At 51.8% G+C, this 13,476-nt stretch overlaps 4 protein-coding genes across 4 annotated transcripts; 2 read left to right on the forward strand and 2 right to left on the reverse strand.

Annotated features, from left to right (window-relative positions):
• Positions 1-978: 978 nt before the first annotated feature.
• Positions 979-2,460, reverse strand: J4E79_006468 (uncharacterized protein; the record flags this gene model as incomplete). Its single annotated transcript, XM_049355339.1, has 3 exons — positions 979-1,517; positions 1,567-2,232; positions 2,280-2,460. 3 exons carry the CDS (start codon positions 2,458-2,460, stop codon positions 979-981), a joined length of 1,386 nt encoding a protein of 461 aa, XP_049210012.1.
• Positions 2,461-3,487: 1,027 nt separating this feature from the next.
• On the forward strand, positions 3,488-4,447 carry J4E79_006469 (uncharacterized protein; the record flags this gene model as incomplete). The annotated part of the gene is made up of 2 exons (XM_049355340.1): positions 3,488-3,916; positions 3,971-4,447. 2 exons carry the CDS (start codon positions 3,488-3,490, stop codon positions 4,445-4,447), a joined length of 906 nt encoding a protein of 301 aa, XP_049210013.1.
• Positions 4,448-5,694: 1,247 nt separating this feature from the next.
• Positions 5,695-8,915, reverse strand: J4E79_006470 (uncharacterized protein; the record flags this gene model as incomplete). The annotated part of the gene is made up of 4 exons (XM_049355341.1): positions 5,695-7,729; positions 7,781-7,868; positions 7,915-8,449; positions 8,502-8,915. The coding sequence occupies 4 exons, from the start codon at positions 8,913-8,915 to the stop codon at positions 5,695-5,697; spliced, it is 3,072 nt and encodes a 1,023-aa protein (XP_049210014.1).
• Positions 8,916-10,386: 1,471 nt separating this feature from the next.
• J4E79_006471 (uncharacterized protein) lies at positions 10,387-11,154 on the forward strand (the record flags this gene model as incomplete). Its single annotated transcript, XM_049355342.1, has 2 exons — positions 10,387-10,476; positions 10,531-11,154. 2 exons carry the CDS (start codon positions 10,387-10,389, stop codon positions 11,152-11,154), a joined length of 714 nt encoding a protein of 237 aa, XP_049210015.1.
• Positions 11,155-13,476: the final 2,322 nt, after the last annotated feature.

Genomic DNA, 13,476 nt, shown 5'->3' on the forward strand with positions numbered 1-13,476 from the left:
GTGTAGGTGGTTATAGTGAGGACGTGTAATGTAGGTTGTTCAGAGGAATTGTGTAGTGATAACTCGAAGGGCGTCGTAGTGTGAGAGTTTTGTCGCTCGATATGGTTTGAGGCGAGGTGAGAAAGTCCGCACGTGAGGTTTGTGCCGTTCTTGCCTTTGAAGACTGCGCCATGTGTTGTAGTAGCTTGCGACTGCCATACTGCGGCGCTGATACTTCTGCCACTCCTTCTTCACAAACCTGGCTTACCTCACTCATCTCTCAAATCTTCAACCCACAACAGTCTCTCTCACCTATCACCCAATGCCCTCGCATCTTCAAGTAACAGTCGGCACACACACACCGGCAGATCCTCCTGTCTCAGCACTATCTTAAACTATTCTTTAGCTACTGCAGCAATGTCGTGAGCTGCGTCACCATATCCATCGTCTTCGCGCTTAGCTATCGCTCCATGTGCGTGTCCATAATCAAGCTTCTCGTTTCCGCCCTGTAGACCACGTTAGGCAATCACAGGCAGTGACCCCTTCTCGTCTTCCACGTGGCACGCACTACATTCTTCCTAGATCGGGATGAGCATATTCACCGGCTACTCAGCAAATCGAGGATCAAAGACGTCTGAGATGAAGACGTGTGGGTGTCGCAGGTTGTGTCTGCGCATGCGGCCGGGTAAATGCCATGGACAGTCGGAAGTGTTTCATGTGCGTTGCGATGGGTAAGTGGGAGAGCTGAGGGAATGTCGTTGTACCGGCCGTGCGAGGGAAGTATTTGGTTAAACCGAGATAGAGTGTAGGGTATAGTATCTTAGCGGGAGTGCATTTGGTGCGATGAGAGGTCGTCGTATTGTTCTTGGCGGAGTGCAGCATCTCGATCACGCGCTGGGAAAGGGATGTGATACTGGCAAGGGTATACGAAGTAGTACAATGTTAGTCTACCACACCGACTTCCATAACTCTGAATACGGCGCTCTTGAAGGATGAGTCCTAGTCTTCCATCTTGTCATCGTCCGCTTCATCGTATTCGACCTCCGCTGTATCACCCTCTTCATACCCACCACCCTCACCATCCTCATCCTCACTGTCCGACCCCGAGCCTTCGCTCTCGCCCTCACTGCCAGGATCAAAGTCGTCATCCTCTTCCTCATCGTCTTCTTGATCCTGCAATTCCCTCTCCGCCTTCTGCAGTTCGCTCTCCTCTTCCTCGCCGCCAGCTTCTTCCACCGCAGCGCCGTTCTCCTTCTTGCCGCCCACCTTGTTGACATTGAGCTTCTTTGCGCGTCGGTCTGCGGCCAGACTGGCATCTTGCAGACCGTGTTTCTGGACGTATTCGTTTATGCCAGCAAAGTCTGCTTGGTCGAGCATGCTGAATTCGATGTCGCCCGAATTGGGTGTGGTGAAGACGACGTTGAATGTGTTGCGCAGCACATTGGTGTAGGATATGCTTTCTATAGAGGCGAAGTCGAAGAAAGCGAGGGGCTTTTTGAAGCCGTAGAGGATGCCTACGGAGGTGAAGAAGAGGTAGCCTGGAGTGTGTTAGCAGACATTGTGCTGCAGAGTTCAGGTATAGCGTACCCTCTTTGCTGCCCCTGTGCGCCTTGACGTGGTATGCCTTCTCGCCCTTCCTGTGGCTTTCTGGTACCGCGCTCGCGAACTCATCAGCGTCAGGGAAGATAACCTCCTTCCCGGTGCCTGCTTGTATTAAGCAGTGGTGTATCGCCTCAGCCATGGGTGTTGGCCCTGGGTCTTCGCCTTCGACGATGTTCTTCCCTGTCGCCTCCTCGAAGGTCCATACGATTGGCTCTGGTGGGGAGCCCTTCATTTCTTCTGGCACGGGCGCCACTCCATCGCCGTGCACTGGTATAATGACGAAATGATGCTGTTTCTTCGCCTTCTCGGGTATAGGCAGGCAGAAGACCTGGTCGACGTCCTTCCACGCGATGGCAAATTCGACGTTGCCATTTGCGCCAATGGCTCTTATGCCACCATCCTTCTTGTCGAGTAGTTCGAGGGTGAACTTCTTTCGCTGTGGTATCGAGAAGCTGACCGCTGGGTATGCCTTGAATGCTTTCGTCGAAGTGCTCGTGAGACTGCCTCCTGTTTTCGATGCGCCGTTCTGCGCGGCAACGCTCTCTTCGATCTTGCGCTTCTTCGTCGCTGGCTCAGCGGCGGGTTGCGAAGTTTGATTGAGGATGTATGTCGAAATGTCGCGGAAAAGTGAACTTTGGGTAGGGTTTTGATCTTGGGGCATATTAGTGGAATTCCAGTATTTGTCAGATATCGCATACCTATCGCGGCGTGTACGCGCTTGCGCAGCTCATGATTGCTAGCGAAAGCGACATCAATTTCCTGTGGATGGGGTACGGGCGTCGGTGCTGCTGCCGGCGCAGGGGCAGGCGCAGATTGTGCAGGTGCTTGCACGGGTACAATGGGTGCCGATGGCTTGTTGTTGAGCGCTGTAAAGGCCATGGTGGGTTGCAGAGGGGAATTGTTGTTGTTGGTTGAAATGTCTCGTGGACGCGTCGACGGCTGATCGCGACTCCTCGACATTTAGCGCCCATGGTCTGACATCACCGCCGCTCGCCATCCTTCACCACTGCCACCTCACTCTTCTCTTCACATCCCACATCTACGGCTGACTCCCCACTCTGATTTCACATGCTGTACGCGCAGCGCAACATGCACAATGCACAATATACCGATCTCTAGCAACATCAAGAGTCTGCTCGCCACAGCGTCGCCCTCGACTGAAACTCTCCATAGACCCTCACTATAGCCTACAGTTTGTACCGTCTCATCTGACTGACGATTACTGAACTCGTGGACAATAATGGATACAGGACGCGTCTTCTCGACGCAAATCGTTATGCGGAGGATCGACACAGCGTGCTGGGTATTCCATGCGCGTTCCATGCGACCCATGGACAAATCAACCTCTATCGACTTTGATATATGGTCAACACCCGCTTCAATCGCCATGAAAACTACGCGAATACCCAAGCGATATCTCTAACACATAATAGTCGGTGTTATTGCGACGTGCGAGAACCATCATCGGTGCAGTGGGTGGAGCGTGCGCGTTGCGCATCTCACACACTTCCCGTCGCGACACATCATGACGACCAATACACGATGAACCGACCGTTTGACACCTGTCAGTTGCATTGCGATTCATCTACAACAGGCCGGAAATGTACTGGACCGTTCAAGCAAATCCTTGACAGCTGCCACGAAGCAGCCCTATGCCGGCAGGATAGCATTGACAGGCCGATATTCTCTCAGCCGACATCATAATCATAGGTAAGAGACGATGCGGTACGGGCGACTATCCAAGCATGCGTATCTTGGGACCAATGTCTCGGCGGTGAGCCGATGTTATGTTAATCTTCTGTCTCCTTGACATCAGTCAATCAACGCCTAATACTCTCGCTCGTAGCATACTTACCTTTCTCCACTTCGTCCTTCTGTGAAGGGTTGAAACGGAATTACCGCCAAGATGACGAAAGTCAAATTCACCCTCCCGCCAGCAGCCGACAAGGTCACATCGCTCTTCCACACCAAGCAGATCAAGGAGGATGATCCACCAGTTTTCAACCAGCCGCTCAATACCAGCTCATGTCCGCACCACCGCATCGCAAGGCTGCTATACAGCGTCTCCCTCTCTTCACTACTCATTATCGCAGTCCCGGTCATTGCCCTCAAGGCATTGACCTATAGCTTCATCGAGGACAATCGTATGACAGGCTTTGAATTCCAGACAACAAGACGAAATGGCGACCCCGGCGAAGACATCATCATGGCTGCTCTACCTCGGATGCTTTATGCAGTGCCAGCAAAGCTCGCTATCATCGCCGGTACAGTCAGCATATGCCTAGCCGCCGCACATCTCGGATTCGTCTTCACAGATTGGAAAAAGGGCAACAGGGTACGTCTACTCCTACACAAGACGAAAAACCGCTTCCAACTAACATCCGTACAGACGCAATCATACGCCTTCCGTCGCAACATAATGTTCCTCCACATCACCAACGCCATCCTCGTCCTCTTCGCCCTCGTGTCCATTTACGTAACCCACAAAAACACCTCCCACTTCCGCGAAGGCTTCGTCAACTTCCGCGCTTCCCGCATGAACGACACTGCCTCCACCTCCACCTCCACCCAACAATCCCCCGCCTTCTTCCGCTACAACTTCGGTACCTTTGATCTCGAAACCTGGTCCTGCGAGCTCGCGGATGTCGAGGGTGCTGGTATGGTCAGGGAAGACTATGGCATGCAATGCGGGATTGAGATCGCTGGAAGGGCGGTCATGATTCCTTTTGTGGTTGTCGCATGGGGTGTTGCGGCTATTGGGCTTTGGGGGTTTGTGGGAGGTGGACGGAGGGGCCCGGATGGGGAGAGGATGAAGACTGATGAGGTGGGGTTGGAGATGGGGAAGATGAATGCTACGGACGACTGATCGTCGTTCTATCTGCTCTTACGGCCTCGGAAGGTATGGCAATATCTTTCCATTCTCGGCACATCTGGCGTTTGGCAGTTCTTTCACATCGTTTCTCGGTAATGTTTTCCTCTTCCTTTCCTTGCCTCGCGCATACACGACAGCGACGATACCCTTTACTTTCTTCCTTCCGGCTGTTCTTCGCATCCAACCCTTTTGCTGGTCAAAAGTCTCATCTCTTCTTTTTCCGGTTGTTTGGATCAAACGTCGCCAAGTGCTGGGGCGTTTCATATTTTGTTTTATTGCATGGCATGGCATAATGATCAGTTTGATATACACCACCACTTCATCTCATTGCTACCTCATGCGAGATCCTTTCTACTAGAGCGATGGGCTGTGGCTCACCTGGCTCATCTGGAGAACTATGGGAGGACCTTTCGTCCCATTCATTCCTCGCACGATCGGCTCGACCTGTTAACCGACTGAATGAAGACTAGTTGGGCACTTCTTTTCTTAAGTTGGCGCTATTGCTCATTCGGGGAGACTTGAGTAGATGGGTGTGGTGTGGATTTCGCAAGTCGTGAAAGGCTCCTCGGCGATGGCACATTGCTACCTCGCGTGGAACGCTTCCTTCTACTACGGCTGACGGTTTGGTCAAGGCTCTTACCGGAGATGGTCTTTTTGTTGGGTTCACCTTTCGCACGACCGTCTCAACGCGTCGACAAACTGAGCCATGAGGCTCGGTAGCCACTCCAAGAAGGAGATCACGATCGTGGTTCGATGGGAGACCGCTTGTCGAGGCCTACAGTCACGTGTATGCCTTTGCAATAACCTTGGTACTCTCGTTCCACCGCGACGCTGCCACCAAGCCGCCTTCAAGACACCACGGCGTGTACGGTCACCATAGTGTGAAGCAATTATAGGACAAACTCGATTGATTGGAGAAGATGATCAGTATCAAGAGTAAGTCGACAAACACGCGCCACACTCCATCCCAGTCCAGTACGCCGGCCCAGTCCCAGACTCCTACCCGCGCGAAAAGCAGTATACTCAAGCTCTCCCCATTAACAGAGAGCTGCAGAGTACAAACAAAGAAACAAAGTAGCAATCAAAATCTTCCGTCCACGTCAACCTAGGAAAAATCCGAACAGGTCTGCAGCCTACATCAACATGGAAACATGCAAAGTAGATGACCCAGCGTCGATGTAGACTCCCGGCCTGCTCAGCAGCCGTTAATCCCGAGCTTCATCCGCCGCACCCGAACGATCTCAGTTTATCCCCGCCGCCGCATACGTAGCGATGGAAGCATAGCTACCCGTCAAAAACACCGCGGTCTCAGTAGGCGTACCCAGACTCGGCATCTCAACAGTTACCTCTCTCGCGTCGACCCACACATGATCGGTGAAGCTTTTGGTCACCACATTGCCAGTCCCACTTGCAGCCGCACCTCCACCTCCGGCTCCAGTAGGTGTAGCAGCCAAAGGACTCAACGGATTAGCTGTCTGGCTCATGCGGCCCTTGATCGTGGTCGTCCTCGTAGCGACTGGTCCTGGGAAGCAATGGATGCCGTGTTGGCCGTTCTTGCCACCTCCGCCGCATACACATGCTTGTCGTTTGTCGTGCATCTTGAGCCATGCTTTGAATGCTTTCATGGCTTCGTTGTCGGGTTTCTTCTTGTCTTGGCTGTCGGGGGAGGTGCCGTTGTTTGGAGCGCCGTTGTCGCCGGGAGTTGTACCGTCGTTTTGGGTCTTGTCGTTGCCCGGGGTTGTACCGTTGCCTTTGGGGTTCTCCTGGATGAAGTCCTCGTACTCGTCGTCGTCTGGACCGACCTCTTCACGATCCCATTCTGCGTCTTCCTTAGCCTTGGCCTCTTCACTGTCGTCATCGTCATCGCGGAAATCGCAAAGATCGTGCGCGGATTGTTCAACGCACTTGTCGTTGCCAGGATAGCAACCGTATTCGCCGTTTTGGACCGAGGAGTCGACGGTGTAGTTGAAGTGTGACTCCCGGATTTCGTAAACGACGTCCACGATGCAGTATGGCCCGTTGCATGCGCCTTGCGACGTTATGTTTTTGGGCGTGTTCTTCGGGTACCGCGTCTCCTCGTTGAGGAGCTGGGTGGTAACTTGCATGATGGGCTCTCGGGTTGGTGTTGGCGCCTGCGTTGGGTCGCAACCTGGTGATACGGATGATGAGCTTGTCGAGTTGGGATTGGTAAGCTGTGGTGGCCCCAGGTCATGTTCCTTGTGATGATTTGGGTCGCAGTCGTGAAGCCAAGCCTTCTTCATATGCTTCGCTGGCTCTTCCTCGTCGTCAAGTTCTAACAGTGCCTTCCAACTTACATCCATCCTGTCACAGTCGTGGCACTTCTTTCCGAAGCTGTCGAAGTTGTACAAGCCGCTGTCTTTGATGAACTTCTTGGTTGCTGCCATGGTCCAGTTCGTGGGCGCTTCCCACGAGGCTGCGTAGATGGGATTGATGGGATCGCATAGGCAAGGCGCATTGTTGTGGTCCGTGCTCTTCGTGCTGGAGATAGCTTCACCCATCCAGCTGCGACATACCGCGATGTCAAAGGCGTTGGGGGCGTTGCCATAGTCGTCCAGACGCTTTCTAGCGCCCGGAGGTAAAGTGGAGTTCGAGCCCAATGAGTGCGTGACGTTGGTGTCCGGACGTCCCTTGCCGTCCAGATTCACCGGCTCCAGGGCCGGCGAATCCTGCAGCAGATCGTTGTTGTTTGATGGGCAGGTGCCTGAAGCTGTGGAATTCCGTTCACGTTCCTCCTTCTCGCGTTCAGGCCAATAGACCTCTTCTTGCCAAAGAGCAGCTCGGACCACGTCACTAGCGAAGAGGCCGTGGAAACCCTCATCACTGGTGAGGTACTCCCATCCGGGTGGACTACGATTCTTCTTGTCTTTGTAATTTGTCATTGCGTACACCCAGTACGATATATCTGGACGTTCCGGAAGACAGATCTTGTTCTCGGCTGGTCCACGATTGTCTCGGTCGCAGTCGCCGCCTTCTTTAGTCCAGGTCTCCACGACGTAGACGCCTTCCGTTTTCCACAAGGCGCTTATGATAGTCGCATAAGTCCTCATTCCGACCACGAAGTCGACATAAGCTCGAAAGTCGACATTGGCGCCGTAAAAGAAGTCCTTGTCATAGAGGTCGACAATGTTGTGGCCATCGCGACTTCTGCCGCCCAACGCAAGGATTGGCATTCCGGCTCTGGCTTCGTCGATATCATTGGTATCGAGTTCGACTAGCTCTGCACGCACCGCTTCCAGAGTCTTGTCAAATCCTTTCCTGCTTTCTGTTAGGACCTCTACTGTCGAATGTACAGTACGCGCAACTTACAAATCCTTCTTGTGGTCAATCTTCTTGACTACTTCTTTGGTCAACCCCTGCACCCCGAGATAACCTCCGCTAGTGATGGTCCACAGCTCTACTTGATATTAGATCACTCTTTCATGTCGAAGGCCAGAACTTACTCTGCAGGTTCTCGATCGACTTATCCCTGAGGAAACCTGACGGATCCGGGGGTGGACCGCCGTTCTCCCCCTCTGGAACTCTCCTGGAATGCAGCTTCTTGGCTAACGAGCTACCTGGAATCTTGCTCTTGCTCGCCCATGACAGAGTTCGTTGCCACTTTGTACCCAACTTCTTGAACACAGCAATTTCGTTGATGTATTTGTTGATGATCTCCGGTCTGAAGTTGAAGATGTTGGCGGCTGTGGTGAATAGTTGAAAGACTGCCGTGATGATTCCGAACGCCAACTCCATAGCAGCTAGTGCCTTCTTCTTCTTCTCATCCTTCTTGATAGCCGCTTCTTGTTGTTCGTCCGCATACGTGAACATCCGGGTGAGTTGATCGATGTCTTCGAGAATATGCCGCCAATGGTCCTGGAGAGCTTCGCTGGTAATGTGGAAGGAGTGGTCGAGACCCGATACGAATTCGAGGAACAACATGGCTGCGCGTTTTTCTCCAGGCCGGAGCTTTTCTCCAATGTCTTTACAGCTTGGAGCCTAGTTATGGTGTTAATAATAGCAGAATTCGAAGTTGGAATGAAATACTCACTCTGCACATTCCCAAGCCATCACAGAGCATACTACTGGGTGGTAAGTTGGGAGCGTATCGCTTCGCCATGTAGGCAGGAAAGGTGAGTTCGTCGCTTGGAGTTTTCCATGGGTTCATCTTGAGTTGTTCGTAATGCCTGAGTTTCTCCCTCAAGAATGCTGTGTCTTCGGCTCGGTTGTTGAACCATAGGGCATAGTTGATCCTGGGAAGGTCTGGGCAGTCATTGTCCCAATCGTAGTCGCCAGTAACCCCGGTGTCATCACAATAAGGACTCGCCTTACAGTCATTTTCGGCATAGCTCCAGACTGACAGGGTTCCGTTTCCTGAAGTCGTATTTGACCACGCAACGCTTGCAGAGCCCTTGACAACATCGAAGACATGGAAGGTGGTGAGTAACCACGCGGAAAATCGCATGGTGACGATTTGTTAATTGGACAGCAAGCGTAGCATGAGCACTGTGGGTGGTCGGAATGATTTCTGGTGATTTTTGGCAAAGTAAAATTGATGTGGCTTCTTTTCGTCGTGTTGGAGGATAATATTAAAGACATCTGCTCAGTATCGTTGAATATCAACGCCATGTGAGATCGTTTGGACCACGGTATCTCAACACTCCAAACAACGATCATCACGAAGATCAATAACCAATGGTCCACCATCCCCGCACCTCGTTCAAGTGTCTGTTGTTCTCGGCCCTCTCACAGACTTGTTTGGCAACGGCAACAATGCTCAGTGCCTCAACAGCTCATGGACCCTTTTCGATCTAGTCGTCACTCTGAACAGAGTAGCGTGTATCAATATACCTGTCGATAGTTTAAACAGTTGTCTTACCAAGAGACGACGAGTATGCCCCGTAGCTTGAGATTGCTACACTGCATCATCGCATCCCCATGCTCTCCGTCCGGTGGTCATTGCAGGTCCATTGCGAACCGTGCAAGCTTGTGAACCAACCATCTGCGCACGCTCTAGGACATTTCTTATCATGAGGGAACAGTGACATGGAAACTATGCCCCTCGGACTTCTAATGCATCATCGTGTACGTAGCCTTACAAGTTCAAATCAGCACAGTTACAGCATCGAAATCGTCAACCGCGCGACCTGAGCCTTCATTGGCAATATGGTATGTAGCTACTTGAGACTGCTCCAAGGTCATCTTCTGGCAGCTTGACCGGCCTGAAGAAAGGCCGCATCTCCAATATTGTCAACGATGTAGGATGAAGTCCTGAATCAACCTGCATACATATTTTGGTTGATTCTAAGACTAAAGTGGCTGTGATACCCTCTCCGTTCATTTGGCTGAGGCGGACCCCCAGGTTTTCGTGATTACACTGATTCTCGTCTTCCAGAGTCTACCCCCTCATCCGAAGCAGTTCCGTTGAGGTCGTGCCATGATCTAAGTGCGATAGAAGAGAGCCCTGAATAGTGTCCGGGGTTCAAGAAAACACTTCCTTCCGTCCGTGGTTTATTACCGCTGCAACTTTCGGGGTTAGCGAGGTCTGGCTAATGACCAAGATCGCTGGGCCTTGTGCTTGACCTCAGTGGCTGACAGGCGCGCTCAAGGCGATCATTATTAGTGGGTCTGACTGCGCAGGTCAAATGAACCCTTACAGAAATGACCAGTACATGTCAATCGGGTCCAAATTCGTGTTTGAAGGGTCTCGGAATCCCCGGATTGCGTGTGGGCACCAACCGCTATATAAGACAAACCTGGCTGGACGATGAGTGATTTCCACAACACACACTTCTGATTCGATCATCTACCTACTCCACCATCTCAACCATTTTCAATCCCTGAACACTTTCCTCTGTCTTCACAATCTCAGCACCATCCAACATATTCAGCATCGGCAGTCAGGTCTCGGTACTATCACTCGCCCGTGCGTTACGATGATTCTGTCCGCGTATTTGACGGTGGCCTTCGGTAGCCTTGTGGCTACCGCTGCCCTGATTCCTCGTGTCCCCTCCGGCTCACCCGAGGTTTGTATTGAATGCCTACTACTCTGTGTTCATCATCTAACTTTACTGCTTCAGCGACCTGTCGTCGTTACGTCTGACTTGCCTATCCCTGTCGCCCCTTCCGCTCCTGAGAAGACCGTCCGTCAAGATAGTCAAGATACCGAGGACAATGCCATGGATGCCATGTACGCCGATGCCATGTACGCCGATGCCGATTTCAAAGCCACTGAAAAGGACCGCCACCCTTCCCAGAAGTACAGCGAGTTCATCCTCAATGAGGACTTGAAGGGTTGCATCAGCCGGTACGGCTCTGACCCTGCCAAAATCTCTGGCCAGTCCTCCATTAGCGGAACTATCATTACCAACGTCAGATATTTCCAATGCAACCAAGCACTCATTAAATGCAACAACGACGCTTTGGAGGCCCAGGCACAATTCATTCCGGGATGGCCAGCACACCTCAACGATCCCTCGCCTGTTATGAGGACCACATCCGTCGAACGTGGTATGATCAAGTGTAACCGAATAGCTTCCAACAACCAAGATCCAGTCTGGCCTGACTCCAACATGAACAAAGAGACTTTTGAGCTTCGCGGTACAGTGGCAATGTGCAACGTGCCGCTTATTGCCTGCCTTGAGACTGTCCAGGACAACTGGGAAGAGTTGAAAATCAAGTGGGATATGGCTTATCCTTACTGATCCACGGGTTTATCCGTTCGGTAACATCGTTTGTAACATCTTCGTTGGGGAGGCTCTCTTGGTGCGATAAGAGAGCAGCGACGAGACTGTTTGGTCCATCTGGCATTTATTCTGTACTTGATCTGGTCTCCACATCCTTGGATTTCGTTTCACTTCCATTCATTGAATAGTTCTTGTTATTTGTAGTCAATATAACCCACACTCATTAAAAACCTGCTTTGTCTTGCATGCTTGATCCATTTCGCCTACCTCGTGGTAGCACCTTATTCAAGGAAAACCTGGACACCCTGGAGCCTACGTCAACGTTGGGTCAACCACTTTGCACAGTTTTGTCTTGATGTAGTCTGCAAACCTGTTCAGGATCTTCTTGCAAGTGATGGGCAGGCCGTCTCACATTTGCTTTAGCAGATTCGTTTCGCGAATCTGGCATGCATCACGAAGCTCTTGTTATCTGTAGTCAATATACCCCACGCTCATTAAAAACCAGCTTTGCCTTGCATACTGGACCCACTTCGCGTACCTTGTGGTTGCACTTCATTCGAGAAAAACCTCAACACCCGGGAGCCTACGTCAACGCTAGGTCGCTAGCTTTGTCTGTTTTCATCTTGATGTAGGCTGCACGAGGGCGGATTTTCTACCTCACCCTCAAAGCTACGTTGACATCAAGTATCCAATCGTCAACCCAAAGTACTAGTTCAGCTTTTTGATCTCATACGGATACGCCAACTACACTGCACAGATCGAAGTACCCGCCTTAATAAGGATTAATTACCATGACTTCATGTTAGCTAAAGACCATCTTAAGGAGGAACAAGAGTATGAGTATTGGCACATCGACACACGCGAATGTGGAAGCAATGTTGACGTAGTTCGCAATGTTCTCTTTCCTGACGCATGTTGGGTCGATCTCTAGGCTCTGGTATCTGATCCGCCGTCTCCACCACAGGTTCTATGTCATGACCCGCGACCCGCTGATTGTGACGTACCTGTTGCACCTCAATTGGCAACGGGTGAACTCCACCCCTCTTTCGACCGCCAGCATCATGCCGCGACATGAAGGCTTGCGGTCGTGTTGCGACATAGCTTGGCGTCCTGACCAAATCTGCGTATGAACAATCCGAACAGGCCTGGAGCCTACATCGACATTGTATCACCTACTTCGCATGTTTCCATACTGATGTAGGCCCCAGACCCGTTCAGTATTTTTCTTGTACGAGGTGCGATTTTGCTTTTGCAGATCCGTCCAGCCATTCTTGGTTCAGGGGCGCCATTTGCTTTTGCGGTCGCCTCCACTCTTCCCCTGTTGAACAACAATGCACCCCGCAAACTGACAAAAGACCAGCGAAGCTAGAAGCCTCTGAAACCGTACCTGCATTCCAAGATGGCTATGCATGCTATCCGCCGCGGGAAGGGCTTGCTTGCCTCAAGTGGGCCCCCTGAGAAGATCATGGCGATCACCCGCATTAAGGTGTCGCATCCAGAACGCCTTCATCTTGGTTGTAGGGGCTCTGCTGTTGCGCAGGGCTGACTAGGTGTGTGAGGGTCGCGCGGGGTCGAAATGTGACGAGCAGTCATGACGATATGTTGAGCTGCGCTGTCGGGCCGGCGACTGACCTTGGGATGCTATCGAACTCTCTGAACTATAGCATGATGCAGATGCGAATCGCGACGTCTTTGTACTTTCAGTCGAGGGCCTCTTGCAACGAATGCATAACTGGGTTTGTTGTGACGGGACAAGCAAGTGGCGAGGCGAAGACATGCCATTCACATGATGCGTATATCTGAGCACGTCAGTAATCCTGTCACGCTAGAGCCAAGGCCCACTTGCTTTTCCGTCCTCTTCTCATCGCCAACATCCTCCACCAGCTTTTCTGAGTGTCTGAGACGTCACTCCGCGTCATGCTCCATCATCTGCATCAAATTCACTTTCGAAAGAAATCTTTACAGCCCTCTGACATGTTGCCTGATGTGTCTCGGCAGAACTCAATGATCTCGCAGCGCCGGTCGGCTCCCCAGCGTAATCACCGTCCTCATTGTCGCTTATGTCGCTGACTTTGCATAACCTTGCACACAACACGAGGGTCGCTGCAGTGCATACATGCAACATAACGAAGCTACCCACCTCTGACAGCTCAGGGTCTACCCGGTTCATATTAATAGACGCCATCGGACGCGCACGAAAAGCTCTGTGGCGTAAAGCCAAGTTGTGCAACATCGGTGGTTTTGGAACTGGCGCTCCGATGCTTTTGATGGCTGTAGGTGGTGTGCGAGAAGCATGTCACATTCGCCAGAGGTAATCGCCGTCTGACTGCACCGTTGCGC

Source organism: Alternaria viburni (assembly GCF_023758015.1).
Source record: "Alternaria viburni strain BMP 2772 chromosome Unknown scaffold_13, whole genome shotgun sequence".
NCBI classification, from domain to species: domain Eukaryota; kingdom Fungi; phylum Ascomycota; class Dothideomycetes; order Pleosporales; family Pleosporaceae; genus Alternaria; species Alternaria viburni.